Source organism: Trachinotus anak, unplaced genomic scaffold (genome assembly GCF_046630095.1).
Source record: "Trachinotus anak isolate AG129_WGS33_773 ecotype Australia unplaced genomic scaffold, CSIRO_AGI_Tana_v1 ptg000014l, whole genome shotgun sequence".
Taxonomy (NCBI): domain Eukaryota; kingdom Metazoa; phylum Chordata; class Actinopteri; order Carangiformes; family Carangidae; genus Trachinotus; species Trachinotus anak.
In genome coordinates this window covers 13349249-13373475 of record NW_027273865.1, presented here as the reverse complement: position 1 = coordinate 13373475, position 24227 = coordinate 13349249, and the positions used below count along the sequence as shown (strand labels likewise).

Below are 24227 nucleotides of genomic sequence, written 5' to 3'. Positions count from 1 at the left end.
AAACAGCAGGGGTTTCATTTTAGCTGTAACACTGAACCTCATGTGGGCACAGTAGAATGAATGGACCACAATGCATTGCAGGCCTTTTTTCCTATTTGTCAATGCTTCTCAGCACTTGCAGAAAGTTGTCCTGGAAAATTCAGGCAGCAAGTAAACAAATAACATATTGAAATTGTGACAACAAAAAATGATCGTTAAAAAACTGAATATAACAAACAAGAATGTAAATGAATACAACTAAAACCAGACAGAGAAGAAATAACTTCATCACAAAAATACCTTTTTATAAATGTATTAACTGTCACATAAACATGTCTATAATGACTATTATCTGAGGATGAAATTTTCTCTTTAGTCTCACTTCAAAGATTCCCAGGGCTTCAATCCAGACCAGGAGGAAAGCACAGGATATGACTTGCTCACTTCCATGTTTATTTAAAAAAAAAAAAAAAAAAAAAAAAAAAAAATGCTGCTGCCAAGTTCTTTTAGAAAAATTGGACACCGTTTATGTAGCTGTAAATCTTTTTATATACTGGATTGTTATTGTCAAGTGTTGTGTTCCTCTTTGTAGTGTATTATTTTATCTATGTTCATCATACTGCCTAACTAATGAGTATTTATCAAACACTAATCGAAACATTAGACTGAGACTATGGTTTGCACAATGCTAAATGTGTTCAAGATGAAGACCTAATTAATTGAAACAGTGCCTACAAACTCTTACGTCACCTGCCCCACCACGCAGTGGGACTTTTCAGTAGCTTTCCTGTTGTCTCAGAGCATGGGACAGTACAGCTAATTGTGTATCTGTTTACAGTGACAGGGGCAGAATGTGAAATTTAGAGCCTGCTGAGTGAAAGCAAACACAGTGGATGCGACTTAAAGCCTCCACAGATCATGTTGCAGTGATGCGCTGAGAGGCTCCCTTACTGTGCCTTTAGTTATCACACCTTTACCTTGCCTGCACTTGACAGCTTTATTGTAGTGGACTGGTTATTACATCAGGACCAATGTGTTTTATTAAGGGTTTTTTTTTTCTTTATTTTTACTAAAATGTTGCAATGATATACAGACTATTTTTAAAAATCACTATAGCCCTTGGAAAAGCTTTACCAGCACTATTCTGCCTCCCACAAATGTTACTTCATTTTGCTCAAGTAGACTTCAGCTTGGTAGATCCAATTTCTAACAAATGTTGTTACCCAGAACTTTTGTAGTGGTTGTACTTTTTTATAAACTTTTCTCAATTCCTGTATTTTTTAAAAATGTTACAATAAATTTGTTTAAATTCTTTTGTAGCATTTACAATGTTCAGAAACCACCTGTGTGCCAGCATGAGCTGGAGTACAAGTTAGTCAGTGTTGCAGTATGTCTCAAGTGGTGCAGTGAGTCAATTAACTGATGCTTGTTACACTTGTCTTTGTAGTGTGAAATATATGGTGACTGCGCAGTCATGTGACCAGCGTACACACATCATGACTGTTTGAGCTGCTCCTGCAAAAGCTGAATTTAAGAAGTTGTTTTTAAATATAACCTAGTGTGAACTTCCAATATGTGCATCATTTTTTAAAACTATCCATATCATTTTTATGAATTTATAGCCTGCCAAGTGACACAAGAATTTTTTGTGCACAACGTAATTTGTGTGAATAAGTGAATAAATTACAAAAAAAATATCCTTTGGGGCTTCAGAGATTTAGAGTGACAAACATCACGTATGAAATTTGACCCTAAATGTTGACGGGCACCTTAAATACTATTTAAGCCAAATTTTTTAGAATGCCTCAATTTTTATTTTTTTTTTCCAGTTTTAAGACATTTCATCAACCTTTATTTCAGAAGTTTTAGTGGATAAGGCTAAATGGTGCAAAGATCAGTGGTAAACTCATGTAAAAAATGAAGTTTAGGCCACCATAGAAGAGACCTTTCCAGGGATTAAGAAATATGTTAACTTTGCTGTAGCAATGGAAGTAAATGAAGCCTTGAAAGTTAATGCAAACAATCCAGGTATCCCAAGGAAGTGTGGGAACAAACCTACTACCTCTATGCATTATTAGGACAATACTGCAGGGAGTAGTACTGTATGTTATCAGAAAAAGGTAAGTAACAAGCAAAGCATAAAAGACAGTGGCTTCGCATGATGGAAGAGCAGTACAGTCTCCAGACTTAAACCCCATGGAGCTGGTGTGGGATCAACAGTGTTGGGACAAACTGAACAATATTTGATTTTCATCACAGAAAGAACACCAAGTGTGTTCAGCTGCTGAATGAGTAAAAGAAATTTATATTAAATTTAGTTCAGGGGAAGATTCCATTATTCCTTGATTTTAAAATCAAATTGTTCATTTTGTGCTTTAATTTCAGACAGACTTTATATAAATTCAAATAAAAGCTGGAAAAACTTTTGAAGATGAATTTTTTCTGTACATGTGAGTGCTAATCAGTGTCTGCATTAAGGAAAAGATCTCACCAGAAAACATTTATTGAGTCAGATAGTAATAAAGAATAGCAGCATTTCATTGTAAGGAAGATAAAAAGATATAAAAAATATTTACATATGTGAAAAGGAAACTAAAACAGCCAAGACAAAGATTGTTCAGGTTTAAGCAGTGACAGCATCGTGCTCTTTGAACACAATGGTTTTGGGATTAATTCCCACACTCTTGGTGGTGTTGTGAGTTTTGTAGATGCCGATGAGCCGATCAGCGATCTCAAACATGTTGTTCCTCAGAGAAATGATGATGAACTGAGCGTTCTTTGTTTGCTCCTGCACAGAGATCAAGGAAAAGGAAAAAAAATTACTGATCTGACCAGAGATTGTGATTTGAGATTTTCATCTCAACTGAGCACTATTGAGTGAAAAGCTGCTGCAGAGGTGCTGTCAAATTGTAGCCTAAACAATAAAGTGAACCTTTAGCCAAAAGCCTATAAAAATAATGGGCACATTGGAGGCCAGCATTTAAAGGCTTAGTGCTTTGTTTTGATCCAGCTCCCAAAAATAAAAGATTTTTTTTGTGAACTCCCCCCTTATTCAGTGGTACACAAGAGAAACGCTGGGTTCTCATGAGTCAATGATAATGGCACTGATTACCTCCACAGTTCTTAAACTTAACAGGCTAATGTACTTTAGTTGAATCATTGTATCATCAAACAGAAACCCCTGGATACAGTGGCTTACTTGAGAACACTAAAGTTAGGCAGATGTTTGTGAATAAAGAGGCTTTTCATGAATCACATTACACCACCTTGCTACTAAAAATGTACTTAAAACTTAAGAGACAGATCTTGACACTGTCATGCAGCTTGTTTCATCACATAACATACAGGGCCATACTCACATAAATGTAACAAGCAACAATGGAGACATTCTTGAAATCAAGAGCAGCATCTATCTCGTCCATGAAGTAGAGTGGTGTGGGTTTATAGTGGTGCAAAGCAAACACCAGAGCCAAGGAGCTGAGGGTCTTTTCTCCTCCTGACAGGTTAAAGATCTTTTTCCAGCTCTTCTTTGGAGGACGAACACTAGATAAAGTAAGAAACAGAATTAGTGCTCCAACAAAAGGACAGGATTTATGTCTAGAAAAAAAGTCAACAGGAATCAACAAAATGTGCCATTGGTCTTTGGCCTGTTTTTTTTCCTGTCTGCTACCTGAACATGATGCCCTCAGAGAAGGGATCTAAACTGTCCACAAGCTCCAGCTCTGCATCACCACCCAGTGTAAGCATCTGGTAGTTTTCTTTCAGCTTGTTTGTGATCATGTTGAATCCAGTCATGAATTCGTTTAGCCGCTGTTTGCGCAGGTCCTCGTAGCCACGTTTGAATTTGTCCCTCTCAGTAGTGATCTCGTCCAACTGAGCCACACGCTGTAGGTACAGCTCCTCCTGAAAACACACAGTGACACATACTGAAATGACTCAAGTGTTTCCTTTTTCAGAAATTCCTAACAGTGTTCCTTAATTATTTTGACACCACTTCTCACTTTAGTTACAAGGTAAGAGCATCAAACACAAACAAATACTTTGGAAATTTGCCTGTTTATTTGCTGGAAAATGAAGAAATTCTTCAAGTAAAATACATAATGAGCAAACATCTGCTTAAGTTAGACAGGAACAGCCCATTCCCATTATTCATACCTTTTTCTTGTACTCAGCAATTGCCCCAAGGTTGGGCTTCATCTGAGCACATTGAGTCTCTAACGTGATCATCTTGTTGATAATTATGTTGGGATCAGAGATTTCTTCAAGTTCAGCAGGAGTAAGAACAGGAAGTTCCTCTGCTGGCTTGTCCTCAACAGTATGAAGGGAGAGTTTGCTGGCCTGAAGAACATAAACAACAATGATTAATAGTCAAAGACACAGTCAAAAATATAATTCATATACCCACACATTTGCTAACATTTGCTACAGATCATTAGCACTGCATGGATTAGAGCAATGTCAGATAAAAGCAAAACTCCAAAACTATATATATCTTTATTTTTATTTTAAATTGTCATCATTACCAATAGAATGTACAGCTGGTGTTGCAAAAATCAAACCACCAAGCCTCACCCACCTCTTTCTGCCAGTGTTTGATCTTGTTGTTGTGTTCAGTGATGGTGGTCTCTATCTGCTCAATGCGGAGCCGGACGCTGAGGGATTCCTCCTGAAGTGCGTGCTCCTGTTGCTGCAAGACCTTTATCTCCTTCAACACCCCCTGATACTGCTCCTGCACCTCAGGAAGTGCAGCCTAGAGGACAAGAAAAAAACTGGTACTCAAATTGTTTCAGTTTTTACTTAAAATTCATGAAGATGTGGTCATTGTACAGCATGAGGAAAAAAAACAAACACACATACACACTTGTAAAAGATATTGAGCTTGATTCAAAGTATTCTTACTAATCGCAGGAATGGTCCAGAGTGATCAATGATCCCCACATAAACATAAATCCCATAGAAATCACTTACATACTTCAATATTTATTATAGTGCATAGTAGTACAGCAACACCTTTTAAACACTTCAGTAAAATGTAAATGGGATATGTGGATATGTATTTCAAAAACACTGTATTTCAACAGTTAAAATTATTTTTCATTCCTGTGTGGGACTTGTAAACAGCAACTTTTCTCTTAATTTTAAAATTACAAGATGGACAGTTTTAGCCATCTACACTTCCAAGTGGACCAGCTTTATTAGAAACTACTGTCAAGACCATTTTCTTGGAGCAGAAAACTACAACTTTTGTATATATTGATACAAAATAACTGGAATCATTATATGAAAATCTGTTTAAAAAAAACAAACAAAAAAAACAAACAAACAAAAAAAAAACAAAAAACACCAAAACAATGACACTAAACATAAAGTGATTCAAGTGTGCTGCACTAACCTCAGCCTCCTGACAGGCATTCATGATCTGCCCGGCCTCATCTTCCAGTTTCTTCAGTTGCTCTGTGAGCTCAGCCATTGACTTCTCATTCTCCTCCAGTTCACCCTGCACTCGATTCAGACTCTCCTCACACTTCTTCAGGTTGCTGCAGAGGGGACACAGACAGCAAAGGGCAATGATATTCGTATCTGTTAGAGCGGTAGTGGTTTGTGTGTTTGTATATGTGTAACAAAACAACTAATAATATCAGGTTCAGTCTTGCATAACAGAACTGTTATTGAGTGCTGGAGAGCGACCAGCTCAGTGAGCTTTTTAGGTTTTAACATCAGGATCTATTGTTTATGACAATGAACAGCTCACCCAGAGTAGGATGGACAAACTACAAATGTCATTTTCATGTCAAACTGGCTTTTTTCCACACTAGTGCATTCAAATTGTTTTTAAACGTTTGCTATCAACACTAAAACATCACAACTATATGAAAAATGATTAACCTTCTCTTCTTTCTTCCTCCTTCCCACTGGCAAAAAACTAATTTGTATATGGTGTTGGAAGGACATCGTTAAACATAGCCATCATTCTCAGCATGATAAACCTACATTATTTTATCTGCTGTTCTTTATTAACACTTACGCTATGTTTCACAATAGCTAAATGCACACCTCAGCTTTTCTGACATTTTGCATGAAAAATAGTGATTTCGGCTCATAAATACTACTTGTTAAACAAAGCTAACTAATCTCTGCACTGCAGCCCGGAGACACTCAATCACATTAGTGTGGCATTTCTGTTGAGTCATCTTATCACAAACTGAAATACAAACCAGTGACAACACTTGAGTGATGTTTTTTTTTTGCTACATACAGTACCTTACCTTGGAAAATGTTGGCATAGTGTGGATGGACGGCCACATAGGTGAGGAAAAGGTTCAGTATTCTATGATCACCACAATAAATTGAAGACTTTTAAAAACACCTCTAATACTACATGGATTGTAATTTAATACATTTTCCACACTCATACTGGTGGTCAAAGAATGACCAAAAGAGTAGGGACAATAACAAGTTAACACTATCAAGTTACTGCCATTTCTATCACATTGCGTCAATATTAAACAATAAGTAATATAATGAAAGCATTAACTTGGTAGATAGTAGTAGCAAATTTCTGCTGTAGATCTGATAGTGCTGACTGAAATTCCACAAAAAGGACAAAAAACCTCCTGCAGCAGAGTCCACTGTCACAAGGCTCACTTATACTTTATGTATAACATCTCTCAACAACCCACAACAACATACAAAAAAACTACAAGTAATTTTCACTGTCTTCAGCAGGGAAGAAAAAAAACTTCCAATAAGACCTTTGCAAATTAAATTATAATAAACCTCTATGCTTTTTAACTTTTCACCTGCAGAGACCCTGACCACATGATCAATCTTAATGTTCCAGCTACAGATACTGATTACTAGATGCCTATTTTTGTTGTAACTGCCACAATACTGATTAACTCAAAAACCAATGACAACATGCAGAAGAAAAGAAAAGCTTAGTGAATACTTCCGTAATTTAATGCAATTCACTGTAAATGTGATGTGTATTATTTGTCAGAGAGGTACAGACCTGACAAACGTTGGCATCCTAAAGTATTAAACACAGCAACCTAAAACCCTGGTATGGGGTGTCACAGCTAAAGACAATCAGGAGATATGCCTTTGCAATTCTGGCACTGCATGGATGATCTGGGATGTTCTAGATTGGCTGCCTAAATGACACGTCACTAAGGGCTTAGTATCAGGTATTGATGATTACGACTGATATTAGAACTATGGACAGTTTAAAACAGTTTAGCATTCCCATTTTTAACATATCATCTTATCACGTTTTTAAAATAATTTTGTGACTGACAGTTTCATACACATTTAAACCAAGCAAAGTACCAACAAGTGCACTGAAATTAATGTCTGACTGACAACTGCTGACATTATGTTACATTTCATCATTAACACATAAGAGATAATGCAAACTCATGTAAATACAGAGCTTAAATGTGCATCATTTACTTACCGGTCAGCTGTCTTTATGGCTACTTGTGCCTTGGTTATGGTAGAGGAGCAGTCATCTAGCTCCTTGTTAACCTTGTCGAGCTTGTCCTGCTGAGCCTTTAGCTTGTGGCTATTGATGTCAACAATCAGGTTGTGGAGCCTTTTCACTTCATTTTCCACCTTCCCAGCCTTACTGGACGCTGCCTCATATTCTAAAAGAACAAGAGTGGGTATGAAGGGACAGAACAGGGAGAAAGGAATAAGACAGAATGATGATATTCCTGTTGTTCATTCAATGTCTGATGCTATATATTCAGGAGGATTAAATGGGGAAAACTTTTTTTATGAATCTGTCACGTTAACATGTGGACTCATTTGGGCTTTAAAAATGAGAAACAACAATTTCGATGTGAAAATTTTGACACAATGCTATGTATACTTTTTTTTTCTTCCCCACAAATTACAACTCAGTCTACCATGAGATCAAACATTAATTTTATAACATATTTAACAATTCAAAAGAGCATTACTTTGTACAGTTTAGAGGAGGATCCTACCTTTCTTGAAGGCCTCCAGGCTCTTCTCCATCTGCTTCTGTTTGGCCTTGTCTGGGGCAGCTGCCAGCACGTTAGCCTCAAGTTCCTTGATCTGAAGTTTCAAGTGAGCCTCCTGATCAGCTAGACTCTGAAAGACAAAAAAGGGAAAATAGTCACCAAGCATGCAAACGTTTTTATGCAGTCAATACTATATACTAATTGACTATGAAGTGTAGAGGTTATTTGGACCACAAATGCACCCAAATGAGTGAGACAAAAACACTCTGAATGAAAAAGAAGAAGTGTATTTGACATACATTCATGCTGTTGTCATATTTTTCTAGGGTGTTCTTCATGTCTCTGAGTTGTGGCCGCAGGCGCTGGATGTTCTCCTCTAGCTGCAGCTTTCTCTCTTGGCAGCCCTGCAGCTTCAACACTCTCTCTTTCAGCTTGCTCTCCATGCGGTCAAGCTGCAGAAAACACATGAAAATCTTCATGTCTCATACACCAAGAACCTGCTGATTATCTGATAGCAGCATCCATGGTAATCCAGCATCTCAAAACCACTTCTAGTTAACAGGCTCAGAGTAAAACTTAAGTACTCCTAGCTTTCGGCAGGAATTATTTATGAAGCCTGAACGACCGAGAAAGAACAACAATATAATAATACTAACTTGATGATGACGTCCTATTGTTAATCTCTATATTTCTGGTTTGCAAACAGCACATTCAAAAGTCTGACAGTCTGGGAAGGTACAGTTATTTGATGCAGAAAAATTAAATTAAATACAGAAAATTGTGTCACTTTTGTGACATGCTTGCTGTACATAGGTAAGGCTTAACATAATGTATATGAACTGATAGAAATATTACATTTAATCTGCTTTCGAGTTCTCGTGTTAATAGATAGCCTATTTGTTTTGCTTTTAATGTATAAAAGCTCTACTTAAACGTGAGCATGTCTTGGCAGACATAATAATTTAGGTAATGCTTTGGCAATGATGTCAATCTGTCCCTATAGTACAGTTACATCAGTGTGCCATTTGGCTAAAATATCAAAGATCATGTATGCTATGTATTTTAATATTTTATTCAGATTATGTTTCATGGTGGGTAAATTATTGAATATACAATGTATTGGTACTTCACGGTGAAATAAATGCAATCACAGATCTTCTGTCCTATATAATCACTATTGCTGCTGCATTAATAGATTTCAATTAGGTGCAAACTACAAGAATGTTGTCTGCAGAGCAGGTACAATTGTGTTAATGTAACCATTAATGGGCACAAAATAAGTAGAAAGAAGTTCTAATACATTTCTATGACAAGGTTTATTGTTATTTTAAATCGAACACGAAACATTTTTTTAAAATCTGGGAAAGACTGAGTTTAAAGTAGCATCAAATATGTATTGCTTTGAATGTTTGGCCAGTTGGGACCACATTTCTGCCTCAAGACATCTGATAAACACCAGCTCCTATTTGTGTTTACTGCACTCACCTCCTCCTGGGAGACCTCTGTGCCAATAGAGGAGCCCATCCTGCCCTTTAATACTCTCCCTCCCCCAGTCATGGTTCCTGTGAAATACACACCAGACCACAGGGAGATTAAATAAAATCTGACTTGTGAAAACAGAATGTATGTATTATCTTCACTGGGACAACACTATGTGTACAGGCTAAAGAAAAAGAAAAAAAAAGAAGAAACAAAAACACATATTAACTGGGTTATGACAGAAATAGTTGGCCACCCACCAGCCATCTCAATTATCTGTCCCTTCAGGGTGACCACTCTCCAGCGCTTGTCTTTCTGGAAGGCCATTCTTGTGGCCTGTTCCATGTCCTTGGCGACCAGGGTATCCCTTAGGGCAAAGTAGAAAGCTGGTCGCACACTCTCATCTTTCACTCGCACCATGTCAAAGAGACGAGGGCTGTTCTCTGGAGTATTAATGGGAGCCATGTTCCTCTCCCACACCTTCATCTGAAAAAGGAAATGAGGAGGAAAAGGAGATTCCAGAAACTATTAGTTTTTTTTGGAAGAAACCTAAATAGCCCAACAAAGACTTAAAACACTTTCTGTGAGTGATTAAAGTGTAATGTCAAGTAGAGTAGAGTGTAGCATGCATGAAACATCACAAAATCAGTCAAACACAAAATAATTGTTTTGCAACCTCATGATTGAGTGCAATTTTCTTTACCTTGTCAAGACCAATGAAGGTGGCGACCCCAATATTCTGCTCTTTGAGGAATGTGACACATTTCTGAGCTGTGTCAATGGTATCCACCACAATGTTGTCCAGGGCACCACAACTGGAGGAAATAGCCACATCATACTTCTCATCTATGGCTCCAAGGTCTCCCTACAAGCACAAAAATATAATAATAATGCAACCAATATAGACTTCTGCTCTTTATTCAGATCAATGAATACTTGAAAGTCAAATAAAAATAAATTTGTAAAGATGAAGTTGTTAATCTTAGCAATAATAAGACTCAAGTTGTAGTGCACACCATAGCAAGATGGCCATAAATTAAATCCTTGCTGAGTAACCCTGTATATTTGAATGTGGCTTTTTACCAATCTTCCAAAGATGCCAGGGATTCTGCCACTCTTCTTCTGCTGCATGAGTGCATCTAGGACCTTTCCTCGACTGCGGTTGGAGGACAGAGAGCTCTTGGCTTCATCCACCTTCTGCCTCATTTCCCTCACCACTTCTCTAGCCTCATTATCCATCTTCATCAGCTGCTCTAGCTCCTCCTCATCCTGCAGAGAGGAAGGGGGGGCAATTCAAAGAAAGGTTCACATAAATGACGCCACCTGCTGGGCAGGTGTAGTGAATACATAAGGGTGTGCGGGGGTTACAACACAAGCTACTTATTTTTTGAAGATGTGAAATGTTTCATGTAAATGCTGCCCCAACAAGGTTTTGGTTTTACCTTCTTTAAATCCTGCTCTTTCTGAGGTATCTTGACTTCCAAATCTTTGATGGCAGTGCGGCGCTCTCGCAGTGTATCAGAGGTTGTCTGAAGTGTTTGCTTGGCCGTATTGAGCTGTGTTAAAGCTGTGTTGTGGCGGCTAAGATAGATATCAAGCTCTGACTGAGCCAAGTCCATACGGGAACGGGTCTCATTTACAGCCTTACTGAGCTCCATAAGCTCTTTCTCTTTGGTCTGGAGAATATAAGAGGAGAGGTAAGGTTGTAAAATTACATTTTTTATGAAAAGAATGCAAGAAACGTTCTATCTCAAAAACTTAAACAAAGCATTCCACAAACTAACACCAAGAAGCATCTCCGCACCTCTTTGTCCTGTTGCAAACCGCTGGTCTCTTCTTTCAGACTCTCCATCACCTCCTTAAGTTTTTCCTCTTCTTTCACCTTCTGCTTCTCCAGCTCTTCCTTGCGAGCTGTTGCCTCAGAGATGGCTTTTTCACTGCTGGCTGGTACACTGCGCACTTCCTCCAGCTGAAAGATGAGTGAGAAAGGAAAACGTACAAAAACAGACGTGATGTGTCCGACTGGATTCTAAGCAACAGTGACTACACCTGTCTAGTTTCAAATTGATGAGATGAAAGACATCAGTGAAGACTTCTGGAGACAAGAGGTGTTAAGTCAGTGGACTGAATATGTTTTTTTGACAGTGCCAGTTACAAGCAACTGTGCTACACATTCAGAAGCAGGCCAAAGCACACAACTGTAATCAACTATAAACACACATTCAGGAATGAGCAAGCCCTGGTTAAGACTGGCACAACAGTCTGCCGCTTGGCAGGGCTGAAACAAGGCAAGGAGTGGTGTGTGTTTGTGTGTGTGTATGTGTATAGTCTATGTTTTGTAGGGTTAACTGTGGGTGAAATGTGAATGTGGCTGCTGGGAGTGTTACACAAGCCAGGCCATAGTTGACTACCACACAGCAGAACACTGCTCCCCAGAGGTCTGCCTGCCTCTGCCCAGCACCCCCTCTGACCAAGACGCTTCCAGAGCACAGCCATTGTAGGTGGAGCAGATGGTGTTTTAGAGCCGAGAAGGAGATGAGAAGACATACCTACAGTTATAAGGGAACTCTTAACTCTAGGTTTGTGTGAAAACATTTTTCAGTAAGTGCTCAAGTTAGAGAAACATTAGTCTAAGAGACAGGAACATGATTAATCGTGAAACAGAGCACACACTAACAATCAACTTGTGTGTTACTTTATAGCCCCCTAGTGGCTAGTTTAGGGCAGATACGCCTTCCTGCCATGAAGTTTGATTTACAATTTTACACAGGTTTTTTTTTTTCTATGTATAAAGTCAATTAATTTAGAGGAAAAACAGGCATTTGTCTTTGACCAAGGTACGAAAAAATATGAGAAATTAAAGCACAGTCCCCACACGCTTCTACAAATGACACATGATTTTTCAGTAACACTGGGAATCATGTCCATCATGCCAGTAGCAATGTACACGTTTTTGTATGAAAGTCTATTTCACTGACTTATTTCTTGCTTTGTGTAGCCTTTACTATCATACAGAATGATGTCAGTTACATTGTTTTGAAAACAATAACTACCAGAAGTCAGGTTTTTGTTTAGAACACTACATTACCTGTAATATTTTCTGAATTAAATGTACTATATCTTATCTTGCTTAATTTTCACACAAAAAAAAAAAACATACAAAAAAAACAAACAAACAAACAAAAAAAAAACAGGCTAAGAACATGTTTTATATCTCTTGCAATATGTCACTTTAGATTCCACGTTTATTATGGCAAATAACTCCTACAACACTGACATTTAAGGTAGGCACAAAAAAAAAAAAACACAAATAGTGCATTGGTTCAACTGTACACTGAACCTGTGAAGTGATGAAAGCTTTGCAGGAAAAAAAGGCTTCTCAATTTAGAAGTGATTCTAGTAACTTTGATTACAGAAAAAAAAACAAAACAAAAAAAAAAAAACAACATAGGGCACAGATGCAAATTAAAATGCAATTGTTGAATTCAGCAATTCATCTATCACTATGTGGATTTCTGTAAATCCTTCACAAATGTCTATTTCTCCAGGCCTCAAAACAACAGCCCTTGTGTTTTCTATAAGCAATGGAAATTATATTTTTAGTACCCATGTTTCTTTCTTGGACACGAGACAAAATAAACACAGTAACACTGGAGTGTCATACCACTGGTGCTGGTTTGTCTTGACTTAGTGCAATGTTGTATATGTATGTCTTACATGTAAATTATGGGAAAGGGCTACATACATGCTCTCCTGACAATGTGTGTGTGCCTCTGAACATTGTGGAAATGCCCTCTGTGATATTGTGAAAGTAAAGAAATCAAAAAACTACAACAGAGTAGCCAACATTTATGCCAAGTTAAATTGAGTTGTTGAACTGTGTGTAATAGTGGACCACAATTTAAAGGCCAACACACCTTTTCTTTGTCCTTTTCCAGCTGCTTCTGTAGTTTCTTGTTCTTGCTCTTGGAGTGTTTAATCTTCTCACGCACTTCAACATCCTGCAGGTCCAGCTGGGTGAACTTCTCCTTCTGGGTCTCTATGTACTTGTTAAGCTTATTTTGTTTCCTGGTGGAGGAACAGCATTTTTACTGACTACATTCAAGTCAGTCATGGAAAAATTAAATGAAATATTGTATTAACCATAAGAATCTGAAAACAATACAATTTAATCCATACATATCAAAGAATAACAGGCTCAGGTGCTATAATATAACACAGGAAGCTCTTCATAATAAAGCTCTGTCAGTTTTCAATTCCTACAGTTTTAATTTCAAAGATGTTTTTACAATTTTAAAAATAATCTATGCTCATCAAAGCCAAAAATTTATGAAATTATGGTATCTAGATGTTTACATCTTTTTGCAAGGAAACAGCAATATTCTGTATTATTTTTCTTTTGCAATGATCTAATTTTAAGCCATACAAATTATTGTTACTTCTATACTTTCCCACACCTGAACTGGAATTTTGCTTCTAAACAAAAGTGTTCAGAGTAAGAGAAGGCCTGACAAAAACCTGACATTGCCAAAATAGAAGAAAAATTAGTAGCCTTCTAAGCATGAAAGAATAAAAATGCATTACTTCTCCACATTTTTGAGCTCCTGGTTCATTTTCTCCATCTCCTGTGATATCTTAGAATTTTTCTCAGTGAGTTCCTTGGTGTCTTCCAAGATCTTCTGCTTTTCCTGCTCTTTATCCACCACACGTTTCTGCAGATCATGACTAATGGCAAAAAGATATAAGGAAAAACCAGTGAGAGATAAAACTTAATAATTTACATATAAAAGAAAGAACCAAGTGTCAGAAAAGATTAATGCTCCTTGTGTAGATTTTTAAAAAATTTGCAAATTTTTTTTTTCTATATTACTGTTGAGGATATTATAGTGTTTGTCCTGTACAGAACAGAGAGGTTCTGGTAGTGCACTCACACATAATATTGGCAAAGCTGACTCTTGTGTTTGAAGATGTCATTCTCCAGGGTGAGGAACTCCACAGCTTTGTTCCTTTCTCCCTCCAATGCATTCTTCTCCTTTTCCACTAGCTTTACTCGGTTAAGCTAGGACAGTAAACATATTACAATACTTAATATCAAGTGACAAAACTTTATTAAAATTTCTATTCATAAGTTATGTGGAGTAGTTGCATGTTCAAAAAGCAATATATCATTTTTACAGAATCTAAGGTATTTTGAGAAACAATACAATAGCATTAATTTGTTTCTAATTACTTATGTTTCTTGTTACTTACAGTAAAACAATAAAATAAAAATTTCTTATAAAAAGAAAAAAAGGAAAAAAAAAGAAGATATCTACCTACATACTAAGATAGCACAATCTTCAGAGGCAAATGTGCATGCTCTAAAGCTTTCTTATGCAAATCTATGACTCATGTACGGGGTAGTTGGCCCAGCCAAGTACCAACTTATCTTACATGATGCACATTTATTTAAACACTTTCAAATCTATTATTTTCATCTCAGATTATGTGCATCAAAAGCATCCAAACACATGCTCACACAAAAGAAAGCTATAAGCTCTAACCCCCACTACATAAATGCACAGCAAATGAAGTCAGGACACAGGAAGGAAAGTTGGTTAGCTTTTGACTGTGTGAGAAGGTACTGTATGAGTGTATGTCACCTTCTCTCCCCTCTGCTCATTGAGTAGCTCAATACGGCGGGCCAGGGTTTGGATGGGCTCCTTGAGGCGGCAGGAGCCAATAATGTCCTCCAGGTACTCCAGCATACCCTCATCATGCTCTGTCTGACCTTTAGGCTTCATCATGGCAATCTGTTCCACCTCGCCCTATGTACAGTTCAGAACACCACATGGAGAGACATGCAGGCAATCATTCATAGAAAACATAGAGCAAAAAGTCATAATACAACAATAACTCCTGTAATTTGTAATAATAAAAAATGTCCACAACATTCATTATTAAGATATGTGGCCAAATGAATTCATAACTCTAAACTTACAATAACGCTGGTCTGCCACAGACAGACAGACACACACACACAGCTTTGCAGATACATGCACAGGCTACCAAAAATTCATTTCTAGAGGTTCCCTTTGAGATTTTCCCACTCAGACACACTAAAAATAATAAAAATATTAATTAGACTTAAAATACTGAACAACTACTCTGAAAAAAATATTAGATGTGATTTAATCTGATGAATGAGTTAATAGTGTAATCACATATGTTTAACATGCTTCAGAACACTTAGAAATATTAATGCTAAAACACATCATCACCTCACCACACTGCCTCACCAGCAATGACTACCCATTACAGAACTTGTGTTAAAATTATATTTGCTAAATTTAAAGTGATTTAAAAACAAACACTTTTGATAGCACGTCAATTCTGATGTCTTGCAGCTACACCTTGGTTGAATTTCCAAATACTGTACATGTATACTACTTGACCCCAAGTAAGAAACAACTCTCCGGTGTAATTATATTTGTCTGAACATGTGTTCATTTTTATTTATTTATTTTTTGAGTTAGGCTGTCTTAGAATAACAATATTCCTACTTAATAAGTTTCAAGGCAAAATCAAATTAAATCCAAATATGGTCAAAATTAAGTCTTAAAATATGTTTCATTTATGTGTAGGAATAAAAAAGCTCACATATTACTTTTATGTATGAAAGAAAGGAGAAGCCAATAGAGGAAGGAGGGGCGGGAGGGGGGGGGGGGGGGGGATCCCACGTCATCCACTGCTCTGACCAGTGCACAAAATAGACAGCTTCCCCTTAGCCAGAGGCCTGGAAAAGTGACCTTGGAGAACAAGCTAAAGCCTCTTCCCATAGTCATGCAGCCATGTCATAGACAGAGAGCTAAAAATCTAACATTCAAGGAGAGTGAGAATGGACATGCACACACGCATACAAAAAAAGTCAAGCAGGGCACATGTAATCAACCAGCTAACCACAAAACCACAGTAAAGGGTAGAAACCCTGTGAGTTCACCTGAAACTACCACAAATTGTAAAAATAATGAAATAAAATTAAAAAATTAGGACAACAAAGATTTAATCAGCCATTTTGTTCTGCTCTGACATCAGTCGTCCCCCAATAAGCCTTGGGTTAATCAGTAATAATGGATAGGTCACACATGTAATACAATCAGAAGGGGTAGGAATGTAACAAGTGAACTGGTTCAAACTCAGTGCAACACAATGCTAAATAAAAAATGTAATTTAAAAAAATCAAACAAGAAAAATAATAAGAAGATATACACAAGTGTGTTACATTCACAGTGGAGGCAAAAAAAAAAAAAAAAAAAAAAAAAAGTTCAACCAATATTAAAGCCATGGTAATGGAGGGTGTCTGATCCAGCCACACTGAAGCAGCACTGCTAATATTGGGGTTGGGGTTTATTCTCACACGCCAATATTTACGTGCTGCTAAAGCGTGGCAGGTACATGGGAAAGGGAGGGGAAGGGATCCAACCTGTCCTCACTGGTGGCTCAACCCCATCAAAAATTCCCGCACTACAAAATCTGAATTAGTTGTCCAACTACAGCCACTCATGTCCATGTCCATGTATGGGTAAAATTGCAATTTTTCCTTAAAATTCTAAAGCAGCAAATTATGGTTCGCACTTTTTTCACATTGTTTCAAACCATGATGCGCTGCTATAGCAGTCTAAGGGCTGGCAGAGGGCACATCCTCTCACTTCCAATTCCAGTGTAACAGGTTATTCCCATAGAGAGGCATGGCCTTAAGGTAGCCATGAAACATTTGACAAAAGGAGGACTGGGAAATGGGCAGAGGGCAAAGAGCAGGAAATCTCTGACAGGACAGAATGGGATGGTCACAGCAGGGATTAAAAAAAAAAAAAAAAAGTTAGAAGTAGAAGAGGAAATTACATTAAAAAAATTACAATTACCTGTAAGATCAGAAATCTGTTGTGGTCTAGATCAATACCATGGCTTCGGAGTAAAGCCCCCACTTCTTTGAATGTGGCTTTCTTGCCATTGATATGGTAGGCTGAGGAATTGTCTTTGTTGGCAGTCCTGGAAACATAGAACTTGCTGTTGGGAATAACTTCGTAGTCATCTCCTTCCTGGCTCAGAGGGGGGAGGGGCAGAAGACACATAGCAGCTTAGAGCAGAACAGTTCAGGAGAAACTCAAAAGAGCTCTACACATCAAATGATAATACTCATAAAACTGACAAATCCACTGAGGGTGGTAAAAGAAAAACACACCTCATTAAAAACAATTAAGAAAAAGGTTTATTTAAAAAGCAGTCAACAGATCTAGGCCAGCTACACTAACATGTAAATAAACCATATCAATATTGGAGTGTTTTCTATCATGTTACATTTACAAAATTTAAACAACCTTTTAGATAAGATGATAAGATTAGAACCACAATACATAAAGGCAGGTCACTTGCCTAAAAATGTAGTGATTATAGAAACAAGTCTAATAATTTAAGTTGTGTACACCACTTCTTAAAAAATATTTCTAAGCTTCAGAAATGACAGACTGTAAAGCCAGTAGAGTTCACAGATTTATGCCATTAGTATAACAGCTTGATTTTAATTTACTGTGAACTGATGAACCAAACAGGAGGTATAAACATGTATTTAACAGTGATCAATGGAGAACTTACTTACACCCTCTGTGGTAGATCAAATATAGAAACAAAATGAATTCTAATTGCTTAAATTGTAGTCAGGTCTTGAAATATTTTGTGATTTAATGCAACAGACTAAATTTGTCTCATCTTGCATACACCCATTTTATTGACCTTTCACAGTACTATCAAATAGGTAGGGCCTAGTCTCTAAAGGGCAAATTTAAAAATTATTCAAAAATAGAGTGATCAATTCTAGCACATTATGAATCAACTATGGCATATGGGGTCTTAGTTGTAACTTTCATGACTGATTTGAATCTGTGTTTAGTCACCCGGGTGATAACTGAGTATCAATATTATCTCGTGGGCATTGAGGGAAAAAATATATTCAAAATTCAAGAAAAATATCTGTCAACTAGAAAATATTTCTAATAGCCCCTTTCAATTAGGACTGTATATTGATTAATTTAGGAGAGGCCAGAGTGAGTGTAGTGTGTATCTGTGTGACCAAGATGTATATAGAGATATATATACCTTATCAATAATCTTTTGAAAATGCACCTCCACAGTGCAGCTTTGAACATCTTTGTGTTTATCAGAGCTGTGAATCAGCACTGAGAGCTTTTTCGATCTGATCTTTTGCGCTCTGTATCCAAACACAAAGAGCATTGAATCTATCACATTGGACTTCCCACTTCCATTTGGACCAATGATGCAGGAAAAGCGCTGAGAGAAAGATAAGAGAGAAGATTAAAGAAAATATATAAATCAATTATATAAAAATATACTGCACTCACACACAAATACTGTAAATGCCATAACATCAGAACCTATATATTAACATTTCAGCATAGCAGGCTTGTGGCAATGAATGTATTCTGGGGGGCGGGGGGGTGGGGGGCTGTATTTAAGATTTATTTCAATATACCTATATTTGCAGAGCAATGAAGGGAGCAGAAAAAGGTGAAAAGACAAAGTTTTAAAGAAAATCATAATTTAAAGGAAATATCAGCACACCATTAGATCACTACCCCTTATAAGATACACTCACTAAATCAAAATGGAGGAGTGTGACTTTTTTCCACTTAGATTTCTTTTAACTCAATAAATGTTACAGTGTATTATCATTAACAATTTTGTACTTTTGTGTGTCCACCACTACTCAAGGCAACATGTTCACAGTTGCATCAAATGAAAATTGTGACAAGTAAAATTGGGAAACACTACAAATGATGGTAAATCTCTAATCTTAACACAACACGTTAACAAAGCATTTCCAAAGAATGATTTACATTTATAACCAATTTTGGTCGTACCTTGTGAAAAGGCCCCAGAATCTGCTCGCCTGCGTAAGATTTAAAGTTGCGATTGACTAAATGCGTTATCATCAGGCGAGGAGCGCCCGGTTCATTGGTCATTGCTGGGGGCGGGGGTGGAGGGATGCTACCGAGAATCTCCTCCAAACTTCGATTATCAACCGCCTCGGCAGCTTCCCCATGAGACGGATCTGTGGCATAAAAAAAGTACAACTTTTATTCCACTGTGCGAGTCGTTTCAGGTGGGGGACAGTGGTGCATGGGGGAGGGGTGGTGGAGCAAAAAAACAAACAAACAAAACACAGGCAGCAAGTTGAAAGAGCAGTCAAACAACGACTCCCGATAAAGTTGACAGGCGTTATTTTTCTTTGTTCTGAAAACAAGAGCCAACCCAAAAACAGAAAGAGACCATGGCCGCTTATGACGGAACCCACATTATTATACAAACGCTATCCACGAGAAGCGTTGATACGTGAGAGTGGATGCGCCACATTAACTATTTACTATCGACGAAATGAAAGTGTGAATTTCGATCATCAACGTCATTTTTTCACTCATGCTGAACTGTACTGAAAGCAGACATGTTAAGTCTTGTTTTGTGATAATAATGTATAACGTAAAACCGATTATGCTGCCATCACACCAAGCCACAACGACCTGTCCAAAATCTATTGTGCTCACATAAGCATAAACAAGCTAAGGGGTCGGTGGTTGTAAATTAAATTCTTGCAGCCAGACATCCCAGTGAAGCACTTCAACATGTTCTAAACACAAACATCACTTGATGCCAATGTGCATCTTAAGCTTCGCAATCAAATGATTTAATATCAAGTTGTAAGAATTAAGTCAAACACCCTTTTGATCTACTATATAAAACACTTCATTATCCGAAATAAATTACCTCGTTTGCTGAGAAGATCCGTGGAAGACGTGTACTCGACGATATCAAAAACCTCTCAAAAGTCATCACACATTTATTGATGACTGGCACTTTAGAAAAAAATATAACAGCCATTCTAACTACGTGTTGAGATTTAAGTACGAAAAAAAGCTTCACAGCTGTGCCAATTGGCCACTACCAATACAGCAATACACGCAACGCCATTGACTGAACACAACTTATTTAGATTCACAGACACCAAAACACCCTTTGTTACTTGCCAGTTGTCGGCGGTGCCTCCTCTTGGCCATTAGAGTTGGTTTCTTGAGGGGGTACATCCAGCTCGTCTTCGGAGTCATCCCGAGGCTGCGACCCTTTCCCTCTTGGCTTGGCGGAGGCAGTTGAGCTCTTTGCAGTTTTAGATGGCATGATTTGAAATCTGAAGGGGTCATTGGTAAAGAGGAATATCCATGAGTGGTTTTTGTGCCTGTCAATCTCCCAACTCCACTTTTAGTCGGTCACACGCAACTACCCTGTTGTCAGGCTTTAATCATTACCACAGTCAGATCTCACTGCCGCCCAGCCACCGGTTAGCCAGTATATTTTTCATAAGGTAACGCAGTTTTTACAACAATAGATAAAGTAACGACGTGGATTGCAGTGAATAAGTTTGACCTGTGCAAAGTAGGTTAGTAAAAGGCTATTGGTCTGATAACGTAAAATGAGATGGCTGCCAATCTGCGTGATTGTAGAAGATTAGATGCTATTCTAACACTAAACCTAAATAACACTGAAATTAATGCCCTCCCCCTGTGACAATATCACTTTCGTAACCTTCTGCATCTAAAGTAGGCATTTTATATGCGAGTCAGAAAGTTGAACGGTTAATAACCCTTGCAATGATGGGAAATCATGAAAATAAAAATGAACGTAACGTCAAATGGAAAACAAATTCAGTCAATATGCAAATACTAAATTCTCTTTCTACAGCTCTTAACCCAGCCTAACGCTATGTTAGATGGCCATTATGGCACAGACGCAGCTGAACAAGGTCTTTGGTCAGTGGTAAAGACACAACATCCTAAATAGACCGAGGTCTCAAACTGACTATAATATTAACTTCATCCCCTCAACTTATGTTGGGGGCGGAGGTGTAGACGGGGCAACCTAACTCGCTAGCTAATTGGAAAGCACATTCAAAGCACGAATGTAACTTAACTGTAACATTGGACTAATAGAAGCGTTATAATTTCAATGATGTTTGCCAAATAAGTAAGATGGCACCGCCAGTTTGGCCACGGGATTAAAAAAATAAACGCGTAGCGTTAACCTTGCCACGTTACTGCGCTAATTCCACTTTGCTAATGTTAACGTTGAGTTAGCTGCTTCAGCTAACTATCTGATGTTAAATATCGTTAGCGACGCTAAAGCTAACATAATGGCTAACTTTGACTAGCAAGATTATCTGCGTTGAGGATCTGTAACGTTAACGCATCACTGTAACGTAACCTGTACTCAAAGTTAGGTTTGTCAGAAATGAAAGGGGTGCTCAGCTCACCACTCAAACTAACACCAGCTAAAGCTAGTTGACGTTAACCACTCAAAGATATTGCAGTTCAAAGTTTAGCAACCATCTGCAACATTAACATTAGCTCAATCAATCAGAAAAGTTGCATGTCACTGTTAGAAGTGTGCTTCTCTACGAAAATGCTAATGTTCTGTTGAGTGTAAAATAAGCACAAAAAAAGTGATAACTCTCATTACATTCCGGAGTATTGTGAACCTTCGCCAAAACTTTTTCGACGGTAGCCACGTAAGTTGAAACTGAAGTTAACTTGTTGTTAATGTTAAGTCTGGTTTGGAACTGTCGTTATGCGTTTCAGCAAATAGACGGAACCCAGCCATTAATCTCAACTAAAATGTTTCTATGTACCTTCCACAAAATGCGCACGGTCTGTCAAGAGTCTTCCTTTCTGAGCCGAATCACTATTTCGAAAAAGTGTTCGTAAATCCAAAGTTTGGCAAATATAATCCACAAAATTTAGCCCCGTGTCATTCCGAGTCGCTCTCCTGCTTGAAAACTCTAACTTGTAAATGGCGCCTAAACTGTGCTGTCGAACCAAATTCGTTACAAACTGACGCAAGGCACCATGGAACGTTCAAAGGGCAAGGGAAAAAAACCACGAAATTCAAAAAAGGGGACGAAGCCAACTCCGCCTTGATCCAAACACACGACAACCACATGACAAAAATAACCACACGAAAAAATGTTTAAACTTAAACACTTCTCCTCTATAATGTTATACATTATGTAAGATTATTAACAGATTCAAAGCCTAATGTTGTTTCTACGTGTTCAAACGGTTGCCTGGTTACAGTACAACGAAGTCCCGCCCCGATTAATAGTTTGCATTTCAGGAAATATTGTTCGATGGATCCGCAATTAATGTTGATGTATTGTAAGTTTAACGAGTCCTATTAAATATATTAATTAAACAGATATCATTCGTACTTGTGAATAACTCAAAATATCAGTTGTTAAAGAAGCGAGACTTGCAACTCTCGCGATAATTCAATTTTCAAGCTGCTTATGACCTACATTAAATGGCTACCAAAGTTAGCCTTGATAACTACAGCGATCAGTTGCTGAATAGCGGATAGGCTTGCTCTATTCTGTAATGACTACTAATGTGTCTTTTGCTGGAGTAAACGATACGCATAGATTTCTGGCTGCCCCACAGTAAAGTCGGTAACGACAGAGCGATGTCTGTTTTAAAGTGAAAACTAAGTGTACGTTAGCATTCTTGTCACAGGCAGTACTCCGGGACATCTGAGGATTCACGTTAGCAACGGTGGCAGGTACCGTAGCAACTGCAGACGCTTGTTTCATCCGCCGTTACAGCTACCGGAGCATGCCAACCGCAGCCTCGTCTAATCTTTGGGGTACGGTTTCATGGTTTTAGTCCTCTATATTGGTCCTTTTTGTGTGCTGGTTTGACATTTGTTGGATATAAGGAGCTTCACTGTCACTAACTGATAATTTCTTGTTTGTTCAGGGATCAACAGAGCAAACATCCACTATGAGACTGAAAACATCGCTGCTAAAGGAACCTAAACATATCCTTGCTATGATGTCGTTAGTAGTCTAGCCTTACATTTGTGTTTTCCTTACAGCGCAAAACTAACACAACTTTAAAAAGCTGTTCAAAATCATTATTATTGTTAGCACCAACGTTATTAAATGTTTCTTCGGGTAATTGGGTACTTTTGCTTTGCTTGACATGACACCTCATCTGCACCAAATCTCTAGAATCTGTTCATTCCTTTTCAGCAAATCATCATTACAATTTACCGCGGCTTTTCATATGATCAATTAAAATACATACCCTGATAACTCACCTTGATCACTATCCTTAACAGCATATAACATAAGGAACTTGTGAGTTGTGTTGGCTGGACCACAGCAGATGAGCTGTACTCATGCAGTGAGGACCACCAGATCCTCAAGTGGAACCTGCTGACCAGCGAGACCAGTTTGATTGTCAAATTGCCAGAGGATATTTACCCCATTGACCTGCACTGGTTCCCCAAAACTGTTGGTGGCAAGAAACAGACCCAGGCTGAGATCTTTGTCCTCACCAGCACTGATGGCAAGTCTCTTTTTTTCCTGCACAGTAGGCTACAGGGCTTTGACGCTGAGATCTCCCATAGAATCAAAAATTCACTTTTATTTTACAAGTTATTCATTCAGTAAACAGCCACATGACTCTGAGTCAAACCTACACAGGTAAATAAAATTAGGTAACATTATTATGTTAATGTCAAATAGTAATTGTCATATTATGACTGAACTAACTAAACACAATAACTGGGAACAGCCTCTGATCTTTCTTTTTTCCTCAGTTTGGTTTTTGTACTGAGTAGAATTACAATCCCTTGTTTAGCCATTATAAAAAGTAGGCAACAACTCAGGACTTATTGTTCATA

General features: G+C 37.9%; 2 protein-coding genes across 4 annotated transcripts in view; one reads left to right on the top strand and one right to left on the bottom strand.

Annotated features, from left to right (window-relative positions):
- Positions 1-2466: 2466 nt before the first annotated feature.
- Positions 2467-22356, bottom strand: smc4 (structural maintenance of chromosomes 4). The gene is made up of 24 exons (XM_071496006.1): positions 22174-22356; positions 20522-20679; positions 19361-19551; positions 18579-18770; positions 17348-17524; positions 15089-15253; positions 14378-14505; positions 14031-14171; positions 13364-13514; positions 11251-11415; positions 10889-11122; positions 10530-10715; positions 10150-10311; positions 9707-9932; positions 9453-9529; positions 8267-8419; positions 7971-8097; positions 7436-7625; positions 5372-5516; positions 4556-4729; positions 4135-4317; positions 3650-3882; positions 3339-3522; positions 2467-2767 (listed from the first exon to the last, which is right to left on the bottom strand). Exons 2-24 carry the CDS (start codon positions 20667-20669, stop codon positions 2603-2605), a joined length of 3897 nt encoding a protein of 1298 aa, XP_071352107.1. The 5' UTR covers positions 20670-20679; positions 22174-22356; the 3' UTR covers positions 2467-2602.
- Positions 22357-22821: 465 nt separating this feature from the next.
- ift80 (intraflagellar transport 80 homolog (Chlamydomonas)) overlaps positions 22822-24227 on the top strand; it is a 36264-nt gene continuing 34858 nt past the window's right edge. For 2 of the 3 annotated variants that reach the window (XR_011693425.1, XM_071496007.1), the window contains exons 1-3: positions 23045-23183; positions 23297-23360; positions 23672-23890. Coding sequence is in view for 2 of the 3 variants with exons in the window: in XM_071496007.1 (XP_071352108.1) it covers positions 23321-23360; positions 23672-23890 (259 nt within the window). In the remaining variant the exon portion in view is untranslated. Of the gene's footprint in view, positions 23184-23296; positions 23361-23668; positions 23891-24227 lie in introns of all 3 variants that reach the window. The other variant, XM_071496008.1, reaches the window with a different exon arrangement.